Source organism: Apus apus, chromosome Z (assembly GCF_020740795.1).
Source record: "Apus apus isolate bApuApu2 chromosome Z, bApuApu2.pri.cur, whole genome shotgun sequence".
Taxonomy (NCBI): domain Eukaryota; kingdom Metazoa; phylum Chordata; class Aves; order Apodiformes; family Apodidae; genus Apus; species Apus apus.
The window spans coordinates 21,009,780-21,032,041 of record NC_067312.1 but is presented as its reverse complement, the minus strand read 5'-3'; the positions used below and the strand labels follow the sequence as shown (position 1 = coordinate 21,032,041).

General features: G+C 39.4%; 1 protein-coding gene across 2 annotated transcripts; it reads left to right on the top strand.

Annotated features, from left to right (window-relative positions):
• Positions 1-636: 636 nt before the first annotated feature.
• Positions 637-20,488, top strand: DEPDC1B (DEP domain containing 1B). 2 transcript variants are annotated; one of them, XM_051642766.1, is made up of 11 exons: positions 637-743; positions 1,385-1,650; positions 5,735-5,870; positions 8,079-8,206; positions 12,900-13,030; positions 14,077-14,124; positions 14,545-14,685; positions 17,435-17,601; positions 19,009-19,185; positions 19,826-20,011; positions 20,330-20,488. In XM_051642766.1, the coding sequence occupies exons 1-11, from the start codon at positions 696-698 to the stop codon at positions 20,486-20,488; spliced, it is 1,587 nt and encodes a 528-aa protein (XP_051498726.1). In that variant the 5' UTR covers positions 637-695. The 2 variants fall into 2 exon arrangements, with proteins under 2 accessions (XP_051498726.1, XP_051498727.1); XM_051642767.1 differs by lacking the exon at positions 19,826-20,011 and having other exon boundaries at positions 696-743.
• Positions 20,489-22,262: the final 1,774 nt, after the last annotated feature.

Here is a 22,262-nt window from a genome sequence, read left to right as displayed (position 1 = left end):
TCTCGTCACTGGTTAGTTATGAAGCATTTGGACAAAGAGAAGATACTGTTTCAGTGAGTAGTGTGATGTATCCTAAGCAGTTGCATATAGTGTAACGACACTAATGACATCACCACAAAATATTAAACCCTGCCTTGCTACGCATAACGCTGCCACCTGCAAGAACCCCAGCCTTGACCTGGATGGTTACATTTTTTCCTACCTAAAAACTGTGCATGTTACATGCTGAAGTCAGCAAAATTGTTCAATGTTATAGGGAAGGACTTTTTTTTTTCTTTATTCCTTAGCTTTGGTGGAGGAGAAGCACTGGCAGTAGTAGCTGCTTCTCTCGTAAGGCGTGCAGTCTTTCTTGCTCGCTTGCTTGTTTTCCCCTGGAGCAAGGGAAAGGTGGGATGCTCCTTACCGACGCGGCGGCTCGCGGGGCAGAGAGAGCTCTGCGGGCAGGTCCGGCTGGTTGCGGGCCCTGGGGCGGGGCCTGGGGCGGGGCGGGGCCAGGGGCGGGGGCGGGCTCCGCCCCTCCTGTCTCGGGGTGGGGCGGTTCCCCGCGCCAATCAAGGGCGGGGCGGTCTGGTCACGTGGCGCCGCCGCTACCCAATAGGGGGGGCGCGACGCGCCTCGGGCCGCAGTTCGAACGCTGGCGGGCGCGGCGCGCGGGGCCGTTGGTTTCCGTGGCGACGCGAGGCGCGGGCGCTGCCATGGAGCCGCGGCTGGTGGGGCCCGGGCCCTACCGCGCCACCCGCCTGGTGAGTGCCCCCTGCGCCGCCCTGCCCTGTCCCTTTGTGCCCCTGTCTCCGCCTGGTGCAGCCGTAGGCTCTCCGGGAGGGCCCTGCGTCCCGATGGCGGCTCTCTCGGGTCCCCGGGGTGCCGGCCGGCTGCCTAGAGGCGGTCTGGCCCTGGGGGCCTGCCCTGCTGGCTGGGCCTCTGCGGCCTGAGGGTCGGGTGCCGCCAGCCCCTGCGCTCCCTGGGCCCGTCCCAGGTAGCCCGGGCTTGGCCCCCGGCGGAGCACTCGGTCCCCAGCAGCCGTCCGAGTGCTGGTGCTCCCGACGCGGGGCCTGTGGGGCTGCTGGCCCGCGGGCCTGGGGGGGTGGAAGAGCTCAGCAGAGCGGAGCTTTAGCCCAGCCCCTTGTAAAGTCGGAACCAAGGGCTGGTTAAAGCTGTATCCGTAGAGCTTATGCATTATAGGGCTCTAGATCTTTCAGCTTCCTAGATCTCCTGTTTGTTCTCAGATCTCAACTGTTTAGGTAACAGCTTTAGGTTTCACTGTGCTGATAAATGCAGATGATCGGAAAAGTACGTAACTCTGCGTTCTGATTTTGCTTTGTACAATTAAAATGCTTCTAGTACAAGAGCTCCCGTAACGGTTGGCTTTGTTCTTCTTCCCTAGTGGAACGAGATAATAGAACTTTTTCGTGCGGGGATGCCTTTACGGAAGCACCGGTGTCGCTTCAAAAGCTACGAGCGTTGCTTCAAAGCCTCGGAGGCCGTGGACTGTTTACATGAACTGCTTGGCTCTAATCAAAACTTTGGCCCAGAAGTGACTCGCAGTCAAACGGTTAAACTGCTTAAAAAGTTCCTGAAAAATCATGTTATTGAAGACATTAAAGGAAGATGGGGTAAAGAGGAGTTTCAAGATGATGGCCATTTATATAGGTAAAGCTCTCTACTGTATCTGAAAAAAATATTTTTTGGAAGCAGGGAGTTCCCAAAACACTCCTGTGCCTTGGTCTTACAAATGTTCTTGTAGAATGCCTTTGAATAGGTGTTGATACTTCTTTCTTTCCTTCTTTTTAAAGACTTTTTTTTTTAGTGATAGGTAATTTTCATGATTTAATGTTAGCTTAATTTAGTAGGTTTTTTCTTTTGCTTGTTTGTTTTTTAACATTTTTGGGGACATTTTTACTGAATTACATTCTGTGAATACTAATAAAAGCTTTTGCAGCTCTTACAAAGTAGCAAGCTCTGTTTCCTGTTGGTAGACAGCAGGTTTGTCAGTGTTGGAAGAGTGCGTTACCATGACGTGGATGAAAGTGATGATGCCATTGAGCATCCAGCTAGGGTTGTCTTTCTCTCTCCCCTAATCCCCTGACTGTTTTGGATGTTGTTTCCACTCCTGAGAGAAGAGAGAGGCCTTCTGAATTTAAAAGTCATTAATGATATAACTTCTTTATATATTTATTGAGTTTTAAAGTCTTTTATAAGTCTTTTTTTTTAAGGAGTTTTAAAGAGACAAGGCTCATCCTTTTAATCCATTACCTCTTGTTGTCTCACTGCGTTTATAAGAAGCCCCTCCCCAGCTTTCCTTTAGGCCCCCTTCTCCTGAAAGGTGGCTATGAGTTGTCCTTGGAGCCTTCTCTTCTCCAGGCTGAACAATCCGAACTCTAAGCCTGTCTCCATAGGAGAGTGCTCCAGCACCTCAATTTACAATGTTACATTTTAGAATTTGGAACTCAAATTTGAAGGGCTAGGTGTATTAACCCAAGAAAGTCTGTTACTAAGTATCTCACAACAATCTGTTTCTGCAGTCTGTGCTTTGAACATGACAGGAGGCTGTCAAAGCATTCTGAGGATGTATCATGTACACTTGTTCTGTAGATTCTTCTCAGGCCATCTGCTTAAGGAAGCTATAGAGGGGCAAGATATTGGGATAGTTTACCTAGTCATCGACTAGTTCCAATTGGAAAAATAGAGAAGACAAGAATAGCTGCAGAGGATTGAACATATTTATTTTGGCCTCGAGAAGTTAAATATAAAGGAGTGTGCTTTTTGCATATTTAAACAGAATTAGAAAAGCAGTTGATGTTGGTACAAAACATGATGTAGGTGTTACTGGTTTGGTATGTTCCTAGCCCAGTCCTGCTCTGACTGTTCTTAGGACGGTACCATCTGCACAGAATTTTTTCACTGGTGCTTTAGGAGCTAAGTACTTTGTCTCCTCTCTGGGCATTAATTCTTTGTCAAAAGATTAAACATATTTTTTGGTGATCACTCATACTATGCTATATCTCACTGGTCATGTGCTTGTGGTTTGTTTGTGTTTGTTTCCCACTGGCATAATGAAACATTAAAATTATTTTGTTATTTTCTCCTTTGTATTTTCAGCCATGACTTTCCTAAACTGCAGTCTGTGAAAGTTGGTTGGTTGCAATATTTCTGCACATTTCGTTTTGTATGTGCTTTGCCTAATGATCTGCTGGATAAGAGAGCTCTTTCATTATAGCTGTCTTAAGAACATTCTTTCTTCTCCTCCCATTCAAAACCTAAGTTACTAATTGAACATTTTTTATTTTACTAAAACTGCATTCCTTTCGTGTGTCATTAAGTAGATCCAGATTTTTTCCCACCGGGCTGGGCACATAGACTATGTATGCTACTCATGTTTTTGATGTTTGGCTTTAGAGTATAAAACAAAAACTTTTCTCTTTCCTATTTTGTGGAGCTAAACATCTGTTTTCCAGCCCGCCTTCATTCTTGTCTTTAATGTCTTGGCAGCTCCCTCTGGTGGACTTTCCTAAGGTTACTTTGTAAATGATCTTTACTTTTTTATGAGGGCTGTAGCTGTCTGTAGTTGTACGCTGTGCTGCGCAGTCGTCAATAATTCACTTTGCATGTAAGTGTATTTGCCTGCTCTCACTGCACAGTGTGAAAAAGAGATATTGCCAAATATTGTTTTGCCTGAGAGTATTGGGCAAGTATTAAGTGTGAAGGTGAGAACTCGTGTGGTTTCTAAAGACAGCGAAGGCTATCTGTGTGTCCTAACTTACTGGCTCAGTGTAGTTTACAATAATAAGTTCCAGTTTTGGAAGCTGTCAGGCTTCACGTTTTTAGAATCTAACCAAATCAGTAAAAGGAAAACTGCCTTCATCCTGGCTCAAATCAGGACAAAAGGAAAAATGTTAGTACTCTTGCATTGCTAGTAAGCTTTTGGGAATCTAGTTGTGGTACTTGTTATACCATTGACGTCAAGTTAGTTGACCCTGTTCTGTATCTGTTGCCCTGGACACAAACAGCTATCTCCATTTCCTCCTTGTCTAAGCTCCTAAAACTAGTAGTGTTGCTGAGTGTAAAACCATGCTAATCTTGACATGTCAGCCCAGGATTGGTCCTCAGTTGCTCATTTTAGGTAACATTATTTTGCTCATCATAACATCAGGGGCTTTTTGTTGGCCATACAAAAACTTACCTCTATTTAGGTCCTGCTGTAACGCTACCTGAAAAGGGAATGCTCCTCTTTCTTTCTACTTGTAAGAGCTCATTTATTTACTGGTTGGTTGAGAATCAAGTCAGCAAAATGACATAAAGCTAAAAGTTGTGAAGAACTGGAGGGGAAAACATAACTGTTGGAAATACTGAAAGGCAAAGGAAAAAAAAAGCTGCAAATGTTCTAACATTAAACTCTAACAAAAAACAAATAGCTGAAAAATACTTGAGAACATGGAACAGCTGAACATCTCCAATATGACCCAGGTCACTTTTAAAAGACAGAGTAAGTCTTGTAGGCTTAATGCAAGGTGCTTATTACTTTTCTTGGTTTCTTGGAAGGAAGCAATATCTTCCCATGTTGTGGAGATTCTGTTGCAGAGCTTTGTGGGTTATTCCACATGGACTCAGTGTGTGTGGCCAAAAGCAGAACATGTTTAAGCTGTGGGGCAAAACTGGTCTAACAAAACTGCAGTGTAAAAGTAATTTAATTAAATTTTGGAACTTCCTTGAGAGGATGGGGTGAAATTTTAGGGCAAACTTGAGGTTTTCTTGAACATTAACATCTTCACAGTAAGATAAATTCACACTAGCCAACAGTGTACAATCTCATGGTAGATGATTACAGACATAACTGTCTTCTATGTTGTGATTAAAAGAGTGAGTGAGGCTGAGGCTATTTCTGGAAGTGTTGGGAATCTCAACATCTAAACTCTAGAAGCGCTTGTAAATAAGATCTGACCTGAGCCAATCTGTTGGTAAGTTGCTGTCAAACAGATTTGACTTCCTGAGGTGTTGCCATTCATTTCCTTGTATGTGCTCATTTAGGCAGTACTTCTAATTCTGTTCAAGCTGGAGGTGTTACTCAGCTGAGTGTGGTCTGGAATAGTTTTTCCTTGGTGTTTATTTCTGCTAATTTCTTCAAGGTGCCTCTTGAAATGCCTTAGAAAGTGAATGGGTTTTCTGCACAAACAGCTGGAAAAAGACTCCAGAAAAGAACTGGAGGAGTATGATCTTTGCACAGAAAGTGTGTAAACTCAGAAGAACATGGTAATGTGGACAAAAGCTTGTGTGGACACTTGCATGCATGCTAATTAAATAGAAGTATTAGTCATGTGACGTAATGATGCAGCTTTAGGAGGTATATGCTAACAGTGCACTTGACATGGGGAAGATCTGCCCACAGCTTTTTCAGCAGAATCAGTGTCTTCTAGTGAAGATGTGTGTCAATCTTTTTATGCACAGGCAGCTGGTGCTAGTTGGGATATACTGAGTTATCAGATGCTCGCTCAAGGCTAAGCTGTGTCATGGGAGGTACAAAGGACCTGACCTGTTTAAAGCAGCAGAGGGAGGCCAAGCAAGCCACTTTAGGATGTTTTCCATGTCACTCAGCACCAGTTGTCACACAATTAAGTAGCACTGAGAGTGTCCAAGGCATTTGTTCTATTTTTGCATGTAAAGGCATTTGCAGTTTCTGCATTGGTAAATATGGAGTAGGGTGGTGTTCAGAAGCTTTAAAAATATTCTCTAATTGTAGATTTCCTCCTTCCTCACCTCTGAAGCCATACCCAAAGAAACCTTCATGTGGAAAGGAAATAATTAAATTTCCAGGCTGGGATGAATTGAAGGCTGACAGCTCCCAAGAACACATCCCAGCGAAATCAGTCACAATGGTAAGATGTCTGGTATTAATTTCCCCAGACATAAGTGTGTTTGGAAACCAAAACTGAACTCATAATCTCTTTGTTGTGGCACAAAATACTTGGTTATAAAATTAAATGCACAATATTTTTATTTTAAACCTATGTGAAGTCAAGGTCTTCATAATGTTTTGCTGAGGATGTTGGCTTTGAATGTTCTTTCAGCTGCAGGTGATAAATTCCTGAGCATCCTAAGTTCAGCATAGTTATATTTGCCAGTATGCTTGCATCCCAGTTTGCTCTAATTCAAATGAAGTATTTTTTATACTACAAGAAAAAAAGCTACTTTACTGTCATTTACACTGTTCCTCGTATTCAGACACCTCATGTAGCAGAAGATATACAGTATTACACTCTTTCTAGGTGCGATGATGATGATGTTAGTGATTCAATTTCCTTTTTATAAGGAATACATTGTGGTTAAGTAGAAGTGGTTCTGGTTTAATTGTTGCCCTTTTTGAGAATCATTGTACCCCGTACTTAACCTGGATTGATCCAGCCTTGTAAAGTTGTGGAAAAAACCTGTTCCTTTTATTAGTAACCAAAAATTGTATCAGTTTTTTTCCACTTGGACATCTCAGTAACCTACACTGATGGAATTTAGTATATTCTAAACTCTCCCTCCAGTGTTTATTGTAGACTTGATAATTTTAGCCTTCCTATTAATGCTCATCAGTGAAGGGCACTAGCCTTGGATTTCCCGGTGTGATCAATAGTCTGCTTGGAAAAGTAGCTCCTATAATTTTGCTGTAAATCTAGAGATTCTGAATGAATGGTTATTTCTTATTTGTAATGCAATTACTTATGTGCAGATTGAGTCCACCTTTCACGTACAACAGTTACATGAAGAGGAAAAAGCATGGTCACTAGAGTTTCAACACTAGGTAGAAGATTAGGGAAGAAAGAAAAGATTGTGCCAAAGACAAGGAAAAAGAATAAAGTGTTTTTGGTACAGAACAAGATTCTGCTGCAGTTTTAACATGTTACAGCTTCCAGATGTCTGCTCAAAATTTCTATCCAAGCATTCTGGCCTGATAAATGTTAACAAAAGACTGTCTTTATACATCTGTCTCATATGCAAAGCTTACAGTCTGGCATAGCTCAAAATCTCTTCATTGTCAGGTTTGGTTAACAGAGGGAACCCTAAGTTGAAGAAACTGAGGCAAAGGAAAAAGCTTGTTTCTGCTGGCTTTTTTATAGAAAAGTGTAGCTTCCACTGAAAGATAGAAGTAGACAGGTAGCTGAACGTGGTGGCAACTTCTTGCTCCAGCAACAGTCAGGGTACTTATGAGCTGTGTGTGGATTAATGGGCATGGGCCTGTGTAGTGCATCACTGATGTGGGAGACCAGATGGTAATTTCACAAGGTACTATTTGTTTTGAACTAGCTCTAGTCTAATGTTACGGAATGACGGATTACTAGTGCTTGGAGTAATTAAGTACATTCCTGGAGCGCATGTTGTGGTTTGATTGTCATCACAAGGAAAGCTGTTGCTGTGCTCTAGCACTGCTCTCTGATGTAAAACGAAGAACTGGGAAGGATTAGGTGTTTTGCCTTGAACAAAGCATACTGCCAACAAACTGTATTTTATGTCCACCTGTTGACACTTTGATGACCATGTTCAAACATCAAGCTTGGATGTGAAGGCAGAATAGAGGATAGAAATCTCTTGCCTTCTCTGTTTTACTTTATTTTGTTATAATGGTGGAATTGATATGATAGGTGTCTTCAGCTGTAGCTATTTGTTTTTACTTTCTTCATGTAAAGAACCTGCCAGTGATCCTAATAATTATGATCAGCATATGCTGAACAAGGATGAACATAAGCCTTTGATCTCTCATCTAATAATTGTATAGTAGTTTTCTCATAAGCAGAGTTTTTGTCTTAGAGTGTTATTTGGAAAAAAGTGAGTTGAGCTGACTTTAATAATGGAGAGGATCTGAACACAGATCTAGAGGCCACTGACTCCTGAATTTTATGACTATTCTTAATTTGTCAGCTTTGGAAAAGTTACATAACAGAGAAAAGGTGCTGCATGTCTGTGAAACCTAAATACTCACATCCTGGACACTTTACTGGATTTTAAAAATACTTGTAAGAGGCAGTGTGCTGTACTATAAGTCTATTATACTGTTTAATACTTGAAAAGACACCAGTTAATGAGTGTTTTTCTGATTTCAGAACTCTGAGATGTGGTACAAGAGACACAGTATAGCTATAGGGGAAGTGCCAGCATGCAAACTTGTGTTCCGTAGAGAGCTAACGCAAACAAATGTACAAGAGATATGGAAATCCATGACTTTGGCCCGGTGAGTATACTTGTGAGTCATTTGCTGTTCAAGCAAAACTCTGTAGTAGGTAAGTCTTCTCTGGTAATGCTTGTACTTTCACCTGCACACCTTTCATCAGTGCTATGAAAGCCATCATGGCTAGACTAGCTATACCACTTGTTACTTGGCCTACAGATTCAGCAAACAACATTTGCAAAGAAACTTTATTGTGCTTAATACCTTTTGACTCTTTTTTTCCTGCTGCATTACACAGGTCCTTTTGTTGTATGGGCTTGGTGTTGTTTAATCAGTTTTCCACAGTCTTTTTCTAGTTGCTCTGAAATAGAAGCACTTCTGTAGAAGCACAATACCATGAAACCTTTCAAAGACAAGTGCACTACCTCATATGAGATAAGAAATAGAAGAGCTGAGTGTTAAAAGCTTTGAGATTCATATATTCTTTACTATTTCCAAAGGGATTATCCTATGCAAAGTAACAGTTGTTGCTTTAGATAATTTATGCAGAAGAAAAAAAAACAACAAACACAAAACATTAGCTATTTTTACAGCACAACTGAGGCCTTAGTAATGATTACATTTATTTAATCTGGCATATTACTTCCGTGTAATAAACTTGATGCTGAGGCTGGCATGTCTGGTGCTGGCATGATCTGCAGTGGAGCATTCCAGCATGGAGCACAGGCAAGTTTCCTAAAGCAGGGAAACCTCCCTAAAGTAGAGATCTGTCTAGGTGGAGGAACTCCTCTGCATAGTGACAGAGCTCTGCAAAGAAGTGAGTCAGTCGGTTATGAAGTATCAGGGAGCCTGAAAGAGACTCCCTGAGTCTCTTTCAGGAATTGCAACCCTATCTTCCATAGTACAGACCTGTCAGGCAGACAGGATGCATGATACAGAGGATTGCCTATCCCCTCTCCACCTGGCTAAACACAGTGATTTAAGGGATAGTGGGGACTAGCAATAAGTTCCAGTCTGACATATAAAGAGCATCTCATCTGTGACTACCTCACCTTTGCAAGTGACTTTGCATAATAGGTATGAGGCTCTGGAAATGGAATCAAACAATAACGAGGACTATGGTTCATCTAGGTTGGAGGTGTCACCAAAGCTAAATTGACTTACGTTCTGCATCAAAACCACTTTCATAAAGGAGAAAAAAAAGACCAGGGATTTTCATAGGAGACCCTCCTTTGAGAGGAACAGAAGGCCCAATATGCAGACCAGACACACTTCTTTGTGTCTTAGTCACATGCCTCACTGGGGCCCAGATGAAAGTTGGGAGTAGAAAACCAAGTGCTTTGGAATGGCCCTTGGATTGTTATCCAGTATTTTTTCATGTAGGCAGTGATGAAGTTGCAATAAGAAGTCCAAGAGTAATCAAGAGAGACTTCAGAGCCTTGTGACAACAGGTTTAGAGATCAGGAGCATAAGTAGTGTTATTCTGTACCCATCCAGTTGCAGGGAATTATGAGGGAAGAAATAGGAACACTCAGCAGATCAATTCCTGGCTCTGAGACCGCTGTCACCAGAATTTTGTACTTTTTGATCCCAGGTTGGTCTACATGACACCACGCTTACTTGCAACACCCAGGGTACCCCTGTCTCAAAGTGGGAAAAGGATCTTTTTACAGGAATTAGCAGGGCTTATTGAAAAAGGTTTAACAAGATTTGAAGGGAGAAAGGAGTACAAACAGGCTTGCTAGAGATCAGCCTGGGGGTGACATGCCAATATTTTTGGGACAAATATTTGGAGATACTTCAGTCTGCTCTACAATGTACTGAGTACACTGCGGCACTTTTGAAATGTCTTTATATTAATGTGCACGGCATGAGGAATAAGAAAGAAGAGCTAGAAACTTTGGCCCAGTCCCAGAACACCCTTGAACATCCACTTGGCATAAGTAGAACCTGGTGGGATGAGTCTTGGGACTGAGGTGCTATGGTGGATGGCTATAGACTCTTCAGGAGGGCTAGGCAGGATGAGCAAGGTGAGGTGGTGATGCTGTACATAAGGGAGACGTTGGATTATTTATTTAGTGCTTACAGCTGGTGACAGCACAGTTGAGAGCCTCTTGGTAAGGATGAAGGGGGAAAAAAAATGAAGCAGATGTTGTGGCATTCTACCATTGACCACCCAAGCCAGGACAATTACACCAATGAATTACTCTACAAGAAATTAAGGTATGTCTCTAGATCAACTGCCCTTGTCCTTAATAGGTGATTTTAACTTCCTAGGCATCAGCTGGGAATATGGTACAGTGGACACAAAAAGGTTCAGGAAATTTCTGAAGCATGTTGAAGGTAATGTCTTGGTGCAGGTACAAAGGGAGCTGACTAGGAGAGGTGACTCTCCTAGATTTTTTTGTTTGTAAACAGAGAGGAGGTCATGAGCGAAGTGGTGACTGGTGGCTGTCTTGATCACAGTGACTATGAAGTAATTGAGTGACAAATCATTTGTGACAGGAAAAACTGCCAGGTTCCCTGGGAATCTCCTTTTTAAGGTACAGGGTTGCATGCCATCTATTGAGAGGTTGGGGGCAGGCAGTTCCAAACTGTTTAAGTCAAACAAGCAGGACAGAAGGCTGCCTTGGCTGGGTAGAGATCCACTTCTAGAACTCGGTCAGAAAAGGAAAGTGTATGGACAATGGAAGCAAAACCAGGCATCATGGGAGGACTACAGAGATGCATGCTGTTTGCCACTGTAGGTAGAACCAAAGCTTGATGGCCAGGACTGTGAAAGACATCAAGAAAAGGCTTTGTAAGCAATGTGACTACCAAAAGGAGAATCAGAGATAACATTGGTCCCTTGCTTGATGAAATCCATCACTTCACAAATGAGCATGTAGACAAAACAGAGACATTTAATACCTTCTTCTCTTCCATCTTCAACACCAATGATGGGCCCTGGGATCTGTGGAGCCCTATGTTGGAAGACTGCTTCGAGGGATGATAAACTCCCAGCTAATCCTGAACTTGTTTGGAACTAGAAGCTCTAGCTGGATGTGCATTAATCTATGGGGCCCAATGGGATTAATCCCATGGTACTGAAAGAGCTGGCTGATGTCATTATGGAACCACCCTCCACCATTATTCAATTGTCTTTGGAATCTGCAGAAATCTTAGTTGACTAGAAGCTGACAAATCTGCACCCAATTTTCAAGAAGGGTAACAAGGAAAAAACCCTGATAGCTACAGGCCTATCAGTCTCACTTCAGTGCTTGGTAAGATTATGGAAATGGTTATTTGAGCAATCTGGTCTAGTGGAAGGTGTCCCTGCCCATGGAAGGTTCTTTACAACACAAACCATTCTATAGTTCTGGGATTTACTGGTAAACACTTGAGGCACAATGCAGTCATTGGCCATAGCTAGCATGGATTCACAAGGGGAAAGTCCTGCTTAACCAACAAAATATCCTTTTATAACAGGATCACCTATCTGGTTGACCAAGAGAAGCCAGTAGATGTCGTGAGTTTGGATTTTAGCAAAGCATTTGGTACTGTCTCTTACAATATCCTTCCAAACCGAATATCCAGGACACAGCTAAACCAGTCCATAATACATTGTGTGAGCAATTGGCTGACAGGTCCAGCTCAAAGTTTTAAGTAAACAGAGTTACATCTGTCTTGAGTCACAAATCCCAGTCACAAGTGTGGGCTCCCCAGGGCTTGATTTTAGAGCCCGTGGTCTTTAATGCTTTTATAAATTATTTCGATACAGGAATCAAATGTACATTATGTAAGTTTGCTGACAATAAGTTAGGAGGAGCTGTGGACTCCCTTGAGGGTAAAGAGATCTTACCAAGAGATCTGTTTATACTAGCAACCTGGGCAATCACCATCTGTATGAAATTTAACAAGAGCAAGTGCTGGATTCTGCATCTGAAATGGCATAACCCTGGTTACATATACAAGCTGGGGTTTGAGATGCTGGAGAGCAGCCCCACAGTAAGTCATCTGGAGGTATGGGTTGATGGCAAGCTGAATATGAGTCAACATTGTGCCCTGGCAGCCAAAAGAGTCAACTGAGTCCTGAGGTGCATCAAGCACAGCATAGCCAGCTGGTTGAGGGAGGTGATTGCCCCACCCGAACTGCACTGTTGCACTCCTACATTGAGTACTGAAGGCGGTTTTGGGTTCCTTAGTATAAGAATGACATCAAACTGTTAGAAAGTGTCCAGATGAGGGTGACCAAGATGATGAAAAGTCCCGAGCACAAGACTTAGGAGAGGAGCAGCTAAGGTCACTTGATTTGTTCGGCTTGGAGAAGAGAAGGCTGATCGGTGACCTCATGGCAGCAGTCTACAACTTCACCAAGGGGGACAGAGGAGGGAGAGGTGCTGATCTCTTCTCTCTGGTGACCTGCAATAGGACACGTATAAAAGGAATGAAGCTGCTTCAGGGGCAGTTCAGACTGGGCTGGAAAAGGAACTTTGGTGATTGTTAACTGGAACAGTCTCCCCAGGGAAGTGGTCATGGCACCAAACCTGTCAGAGTTCAAGGAGCATCTGGACAATGCTTGTGGCCATATGGTCTAGTTTTATGTAGTCCTGTGAGATGCAGGGTATTGAACTTGATGGTACTTGTGGGTCCCTTCCAACTACGAAACTTCGAAATGGAGAGGCCTCTTTTTCAGAATGATACCTATCCTAATACAACGTGTTTGCCTTTTCTAGATTAGATGATGTATGAACTATGTTTTCATGTATTTTTACAGATTACAAAAGGTCTTGGGTTTGGATTCTCTGAATGAAGTATTAGACACAAAGCTTGTGAATTCGAAGCATATAGTCCAAAATGCATACAATGTCAATAAGCAAGGCATTGTCGTTTTAGAAGACAAATCAAGTGAGTATTTTAGAAGTTTTCACTTAACTTTTGTATTGTAGCTTACTAGTGTAAGAAAATGTTAATTCTAGTCTACTAACTTGTAACATCTTTATACTTGTATGACCACATCTCCACTAGTTTTTTTACTAAGTATGTCATTGTTATCTTCTTACATTTCAATAGTAAGAATCAGTGTTTATTCCATATTTACTCTCTCAAACACAGTTCTACTTTAGCAGGGTTTGAAATATGAAGGTGAAAGAGCAGCAACTTTTCATTTATAAAGATAGGGATATTATTCAACTCAAGCTGGCTTTGTCAGCCCAGCCCTTAACTGCCTGAATTGGAGTGTTTACATGAGGAAAATGTGTATTAAAAATTGAGAGACAATCAAAATGTACACTGAGGGAACTGTAAAATTTCTCATTTTTGAGTTTTCAGTCAACGTGTTTTGAAATTACTATCAAGTTTAAAACTGCTTTGCACATCAGGAAAAAGCAAAGCATCTTTGCTGCTGTGATATAACATTTACAATAGTGTTGCCACCACGTTTTCTACAAAATTTGTAGAGTAGTGAAAAATGAGATTGGAGCCTGACAAATTTGGTTTGTGAATTAAACCCCCTCCAAAGCTTATACAGGTTCATTTTAAAGGCAACTGGAACACCTCAAGATGTTAACTTCCTCCTTGTAGAAAGGACAAGACTGAGTGCATGAATGCCTTTCATCTTCAGTGTATTGTAAACACTTCACCGTGGGGTACTAATGAAAGTGTAGCTTGAGCCAGTTTGGCAGATTTTAGCAGGGTAGGGTAAGGATTTGCAGTGAGATTCATTTTGCTGAGTGAGTTGCAAGAGCAGTAGGTGTAACCGGTTGAATACTGGAGCTACTAAGGTATAGATGTCATTCAAGCTAGATCCTGCATAAAGGTTTAGCCTGCCTTTGCAATCAGTCAGTCGACTAGATAGAAGGAACATCTTCAAGAATTTTCAGCTTCACTTATGGTTTAACATTTTTCTCAGGTTTTTTTGCTCTGGTTAATTTGTCTGTTTCTCCCATATGCAGAGGATCTACCTCACTGGATATTATCAGCAATGAAATGTCTAGCAAATTGTAAGTAAACTCAGGAGAGGGTGAAAAAAACACCCAAAAAACAATCAATAAAAATCAATTGAACTGACTGTGCCTTTAGTCTTTCACCAAAGCCCCTTTATATTCTCAATCAGTATTATTCCTGATAATTGCTTTAAACAAAGCTGGAAATTAGCCAGCATATGTTCTTTCAACAGTGCAGCTTATTTTGATGAATTTTATACAGATTTAAGTATAAATGTTTTTCTCCATGTTTACACTAGACCTATTGGAAGTAGAGTAATTCAATAAATCAATACAATTTCAGTTCTATTTTAAAGAACTAGTCTAAGTTTTGTTTTCTTTTTCTACTTGAAGTTGCATTTTTATTGACTGAGGTAGAAAACAGTGATATGATTAGTGGCTACAAATGAATTTTCTCCTTTTTATTTTTATTTGTAGGGCCCAGCTGCTCAGATTTGAAGCAGCCTACATACTCAGGATTTGAAAGAGATGTCTTTAGAACTATAGTGGATTACTTTGGTCAGATGAAAGAACCTCTTCTTACATTTAATTTTTTTGATGTTTTTGTTTGTGTGTTAGGTAAGTAGATTGGGATAATGTAAAAACTATTATTTTTAATTACCTTCCTGGAATTAATTTACCATACTAAACAGTATCACAGCTCATTTCTTTAGGACCTGTCCCATCCATTTTACATAGACAACATATTTATATTTATTTTTTTCATATCACAAAGCTATTTTACTCTTCTGTCTTCTAATATTGTGATTATGTTAGTCCAAAAGTTTTCTATTGCTTGTCATTATCATTTTTAAAGGCTTCTGTTCATAGCTTGACACTGCCACTCCGAAAAGCTGGATTTCAACTGATTTATTTTTTTACAAGTGCCTATGCCTCTTTAAACTTACATAAGCTTTTAGAAATTGCTTAACTGAAGTCTGCACTAAAAATATTTAGACATATAAGGACCATTTTTAACCCTGGCGATATGACATCCAAAAGAAATTGGAATCCTTATAGAATAGACATGAACTCATCTAGTGCTGTAAAGAAAGAGTAGTTTAATTATTAACTGTAACTTTTACACAATTCACACTATATCAAATTCCCCTGTCTTGTAGCTATAGATGGCCCATTGAAAGACAGTAAATGTGAATGTATTTTATTACATTTTACAGCTACATTTCAGAAAAGATCAACTGAGTTGAAAAGTAACCATGCTTCACAGCATCTCACTTTTTTTTTTTTTTTCAGGGCTTATTTAAGTGGGATCAACATTGCTTTTAATAAACTATTCAGATGAAAAAGTAATTCAGAATAGCACTTTCATTTGTGGAGTTTAGTAGTTTTATACTTTATTAGTTGACAATCATGCTTCAAACTGAATATTCTTTTTTTTTAACTTTTTCTTAGACAGCAGATGTTCTTGATAATGTCTAAAATTTCTTCCTCTCCTTTCATTATTTCTGTTTGCTTTTCCATTGTATTTCACATCTTTTAGGTTTTGAGAGTTTGATTATGCAGTATTTCTCATACGTAAAAACAAGAAAGAAGAATTCATGCCAGGGTTTATGTAGAAATGAAAGGAAATTGTGCACTGATTAAGAAGAAATCATTATGTTGTCTTCCACAAAAATAAATGAGATGCTAATATGGAATCCTTCCTTACTAACAAAAATAAATGTACAGAGAACATCACAGGAATCCAGCCATTCAAGAAATACTTAGTTTGTTTTCCATCTTCATACTTAGACAATTTACTTAGATGCACTGTTCATGTAGGCATGCAAATGTCACATTGCTCTAGAAGTCTTACCTAAACAGCCTCCTCCAGACACCTTACACCAGCATTTGAATGGCTAAGAAGCTGCATTTGTCCTTAAATGGATGATACGGGATACCTGAATTAGGCAGCCTCTCTGACTGAGAGGATAGGGTTGGTCCATGTGATTTCCAGGTGTCTTCCATGTTGTTTACAATTCAAGATTATGCTCCCTATCTAGCCAGTGAAGGGAGTTCAAGAATACAATTCATCATATCTGTGATGAAGTCTAACCTTCCTTTTTGTACTCAAAATTACTTAGAACCAGTAGTAAGACAGGTAAATATAATGCAGAGATGCCCAATTTGTAGTTTCTGTTGCAAGTTGTTCTCTGATCACCCTGACTCCTCTGAGATTTGATCTGTGATTCTTGGGGATAGGGGAGAAGAGGAGGAAGCAATTTTCTTGGGTTCAGCTGCAAGACAAAGGAGAAAGTTTTGGATTCTGTTCAATGTGCAATTAAGTCTTAACAATGAGTCTAGTATAAAGACCATTTTAAGAAGCTGTAGGTAAAAGCAGAGGATAATGCACAGTACATACAGTACCATTATTAAGTAAGTGTCAATGCTAACACTGAATGCTGCCTGTGAAGTAATAAATGCTTAGCCAGTTGTACATTTACAAAATATGAAAAAGCAGATTAATGACTGCAGTTGCATTTCTGTAGGTTTTTTAATGGAATATGGCTTGCTAAAGTGGCAGTAAATCTAAGTCTGGAGACATTTATAAGCAAAGATTTTAGTCTTTGACTTTTCATGTTGTTGCCTTCTGGGAATTAGAACCTTTCCACAGTGATTATAGGTCTTCTTTCTTCCTTCCATGGATAGGCTTTCTGGTGAGTGGAGGACCTAAGGAAATAGCAAAGAAAGTCTTATCAGATTATATTTTTCAGTCATTTGAGGCAGCGGTGGTGTGATTTGTATGTGTCTAAAAGCTAAAGTGCTTTACCACTCTTCTCTTGGAATTTTTGCTATCTTCCTTGATAAAGAGAAATTACTGCTAGACTTCAGTCATGCAAATACTTTGCTCCTGACTTCTGTTTTGTTCTGATACTAGTGCTGTTAACACAGAAATGTAGCAGATGCTTCTTTCACTGTGCCTTAGAAGAGCCCAAAACGTGATGTTTTTGTCATGAGACCTCTTTATAGGTACTTAAATTACTATCAGATTTTACTCTAGCTATCCAGTCTTCAAATTCCCCTACCATGCTCACATTCTGTGTTTTATCAAGAGTTTGTAGACAGAATTAATCATAGATTTAACTCCTATAAGTGTGAGGGACACATCAATATTGTCATAGCTGTCATTGATGCCTAAACACGTTTTGTTTAGATTCTGATTGTTGACCCAGGCTTAACTTCTTTTATGTGGTTGCTGTATCTGCGCATACATCTGAGTTGTGTTTAGGAAGGAATTTGGGGAGACAGATTTAGAAATGCTATGTTAAATGTTATGGAGATATGCCTAGAGAAAAGTTGCCCAATTTCTTGATCTTCTATGATCTAGGACTGCTGCAAAAACACAGCAAAGCTGTAGAAGCTCTTCAGATATCTTGTCTCCTGCTGCCACCAGAAAATCGGAAAAGACTACAGCTGTTGGTGAGGATGATGGCAAGAATTAGCTTTAACAAGGATTTGCCACCTCTTTCTGAATCAGTCAGGACCAGAGCTTTGGTATGTATAGTGCAAGGTAAAAGGTCTAGACAAGGCTTTTGAAGTAGCACAGATAAAATAATTCTACAGGAACCTGTATAGAAAATACAGTTTTCTTGTTTGAAGAATAGTTTGTCTATTATAGCTATGTGGATAGCTACTTTGAATTTGAAAAAATTGGGATTTCTTGGTAAGTTGTGAGCATATAAAAAATTTGCTCATAAATTTGAAGTTTCCTTACCTTTCAAAGTTAAAACAACCCAGATTTCACTATAGAGGAGAAAAAAAAATCCAGTAGATGAGGGCTCAGGCGTTCTTTATCACTGCAAACAGTGTGAGAGAAAGAGACTGCCTGTTTCAGTCATAATTATAAATATGTAGCTGAATGATTGATTTACCTGTTTTCAGCCATTTAAAAACACATCCTACCAGTTTATTTCGGTACTACTTCTTTTCGTCACTTAACTACAGAACTATCTGAAAGTAATTTTAATTAGTTGTAGAACAAACACTAATTTTTGTGAATGCCCTTTCTATAGGGCTACTTGTAGAGTTATCACTGATGTTTGCAACAGCATGTTATTACAAAGTTACTAGGCATAAATAACTCTTAGCAATTCAGACTGGCTAAGAACACATTTCTTTTAGTTAATTTTCAAGTCTTTTTCAAGCCGGGCAGCAGAAAACTCAGCTGTAGAGCCACTCTATAAAAAATTTTGAATTTGTTTCACAGCAATTATTTTTTAGTTAACTATGAATAGTATTTGATTGAAATAATTGACTGCCATGGTTATAATTTAATTAACTATAAATGATCTTTGATCAAAATAGTTATGATGTAAATGTTGCTTTTTGAAATAATCCTTTACAGTCCATTTTTCTACTAAGTTTTAATTCAGCAGGGTAGTCCACAGTACTTAAGAGAAACTCTTGATTGCCTTCTGTGATTTTAACATTAAAAGTGACTGGTGCACAGACTGAAAACTCTTGAAACTGACTGCTTGGGCATGGGACTACAGGAAGTGAGCTGGATCTGAAATTTTATTTTACTATTTCAAAATAATGGTATTAAGTTTTCCTCTATACTTCTATTATTTATCTTAATTATTTGTGACCTGTTTAGAGGGAAAAGATGTATGAAGTGGCTGTTTGACAAAAGCTTGCAAATAAAATGGAATTCAACCATTCTAAGTCTAAAGTTAGTGTTAAATTACATATGAGGAAAGAGCCATCTTCGGTTTCCTCAGACAATGTTACTGTACACAATACTTTTTTTTTAAAACTATTGATGTGTTGGAAGCACAGTAAGTATTGTGCTGTTTAAATTTTTTCTAAAAGATCACTTTTAAAATACAATCTGGTTCCCCGCATGGCCCTCCCCCCCCACCCCAACAGAAAAATACACAATGGTGTTTTTTTTTTTATCAGATGGTTCAGGCCTTTTCCCGTTGTATTCTCTGCTCAAAGGATGAAATGGATTTGGATGACCTGCTTGCTGCTAAACTAGTATTTTTTCTCATGGACAATTATCAAGAGATCTTAAGTGTTCCTTCTGCCTTAAAATCTTCTGTAGAAGAACATGTTGTACAACTCCAGAGAGTCCGAGTAAGTATTCAGTGGAAAAAGCCTCCTACGTCTCTGTGTTTCTAGATCAAATTTATCTTTTGTGCTCCAAAGAACAACAGTTCTTAAAGACTTTTTTCTGTCTCTGTTAGCTTAAGAAGAGATAATTGATTTTGACTGCTGGTATTCAACCATAACTATGTATTTAAATGAAACTTAACAGTTAAAGAGAAAAACTTTTAAATATGTTTTTCTGTCGTTCAGCACTATCTTCTCTATAGAATGGACAAAGTATGTGGTAGTGAGGAAAACTGTGAATGGTTAAAAAGTGTTTCCATTAATGTTCTGATTTTCCTTTAGGGTAATCTTTACTTGCTCAGCTTTTTAGTAGCTCATTTTTCTGTTTCCTGATAACATATTTTGCTTTGTTCAAAGCTGCTTATTTAGTTTGTTATTCGTTAATTTCTACTAAAAAATACCTTTTTACCATCCAAGAGTTAAAGAGGCTTCCTTTGTCATGTTTTTTGACTTACTTGAACTCATTCAATTAGTGCAGGAAGATGGGAGGTAGAATTTTGGTCTTTACTCCATGTCTTCTCTATTTAATGACTTTAGGTGGTGGATTTTGTTAATCCACTTTTTCCTAATTTTTTTCTGCTGTTTTTTTTCTCTCTTTCTTCAGATAAAATATGCTGAAGTTGATACTGATTCAACTTTTCCACCTCCATCAGTTTGTCACCAAATCAGCACAGAAGAATTTGAATACCAAAGGGCAATTGACTCTCAAGAACCACTGGCAGCTTTATTAGAAGAAATTGCCATGAATAAAGATATATCTGTAAAAGATAAGAAGAAACAGCTCAAGAAAGTAAATAAATATTCCTCCACAATCTTTTACCTAAAAAGCTTAATCAGGTCTTATAAGTGTAGTCCTCTAGAGAAATACTGATATTTAAAACAGTCAGTACTCCTGGGGATTTCTAAGTTTTTAGTCATTTAGAATACGAGTAGTGTGATGAATCAAGTGTATTTGAAAATATAATTTCTTACATACAGTTATAGATAGTCCATTGGAGAAATAAAAATATTCCTGTTTCAGAGGTAGAGGTTGAACTTTAAAGTTTTGGGTTTTTTTGTATTACAAGTTGGGAGTGAAGACTGCATTTAAATTTATGTATTTTTCTAGTTTCAGAAGACATACCCCGAAGTGTACAGAGTACGATTTCCTACCCCTGAAACTGAAGCGGTGCTATTTCCAGAAAAAAATAAACAGAAACCACCGATATTCTGGGCCTTAAAAAAGCCTTTTCAACCATTTCACAGAACCAGAAGCTTTCGGATGTAAATGTAAATACTGTTTTGATATATATCAGCAAACTGAGACAGAGCGTATTATCAATGGATCTTATGCAGAAGGAGCTTGAGCAGCATGTAGTTACTAAAAAAACTACTGGGGATACTGCCAAGGTGGTAGAAAAGGTCAAAAAAGAGAAAAGTATTGAGATGGTAGCAATGTGAGCCATTACTAGTATTTTTGTAAAATTTTTAAATGTCTGTTTGTAAAAAAAAAAAATAAAAAATAAAAAAAAAATATATCCAAAAAACCCATAAACTGAAGGCAATTAATTTACGTGTACACATGTGAAGTACACATACTGTAGTTTGATTTGATCGTTGTTTCAAGGCCTAAATGTGTTAGTGTGTAATGTGTTGTGAGTAACCAGTCAACAGTGTATTTTCCCCTGAAAATGAGTCACTGTTGAATACACTAGGCTGTGTTTCTTCACATATAGCTCAAGGGGTTAATTTGCTGTACATGTTTGAGTAAGTATGAAGCACTGGATTTTGTTTTGCTGTTGTACACCTTAGTGTTCTTAATATGTAAGATGTGTTTTGGAAAACTGCAGAAATAATTCTTAGTTTTCTGATTCATATGGTGTATTACAAGAAGAGTCAACTCCTGTTAAAATTCTGTTAATTTCTATAATGTACACCCATTCTTTTAAGCAACCCGGTCTTTCAAGTCTTTTTAAAAATACTCTTAATAAATATTTCTATACAAAATTAGATGCTTGACACTAGACCATATTCCATCAAAAAATCTGAAGCTTTGCGTTTCCTCTGGAAATGTGGTTCAGTGGTTCAGTTTTTTATACCTTATGAATGTCAGAGTAGCCTATGTAAGGGAGAAGACACCTGAGTTATGAACCACTTTCTATCTAACATTTTGGTAAACAATATTCTGACTATCCTGTAACCTAACATTGACAGTATTTTCATTTTTCTAACTTAACCAGCCAACAAGCTTTAAGATGTACATTAAAAGGTTGTTCTTTAATATATTGGAATATTTCTTGGGCAATGTGATGCTAAACATTACATGTTTCCACAATCAGTTTTCATTCATTGATTGTACTTGGACCTCACAAATAAATTTTGTTACTTAGGCAAAAGTGTCACAAAAGGGTACACTTTTCAAATAGTAAGGAAGTATTGAAATCTATACTAAATCTGGATTGCTATCAGGATCATGGAACCAGCTCTGACAAGCCTGCTCTGTTGGGGGCTGATGGGATCCACCTGTCAGAAAAGGGGAAGAACATCCTCAGCCATTGTCTAGCCCAGCCAGTAAAGATGGCTTTAAACAGATGTGGCTGGGGGAAGGGAACCTCCATTCATCCCCTGCCAATCACTTTCACTGTGATGCCCATCAGTAATAGATGCCCAAAGTCTCCTTAGAGCAGCAAGAAGGGGTCTCAGGAAACTCGCTGCCCTTGACTTCAGGAAATTTCAGCCTCTTCAGGTTTCTGCTCAAGAGAGTGTTATGGGATAACAGCCTGGAGAGTAGGTGGCCTGTGACAGTTGGCTGGTATTTAAGGATCACCTTCTCCAGGCCCAAGAGCGATGCATCCCAACCAAGAGGAAGTCAATCAGAAGCTCCAAGAGGCTGGCCTGGATGAGTGAGCAACTCCTAGAAAAGCTCAAACTGAAGAAGGAGTTATACAGAGGGTGGAAGCTAGGGCAGCTATTCTGGGAGGATTATAGAAAAGTTCTCTAAGCACCTAGGGATCAGGTAAGGAGAGCCAAATCCCAGATGGAATTAAAGCTCAGCAGGGCTG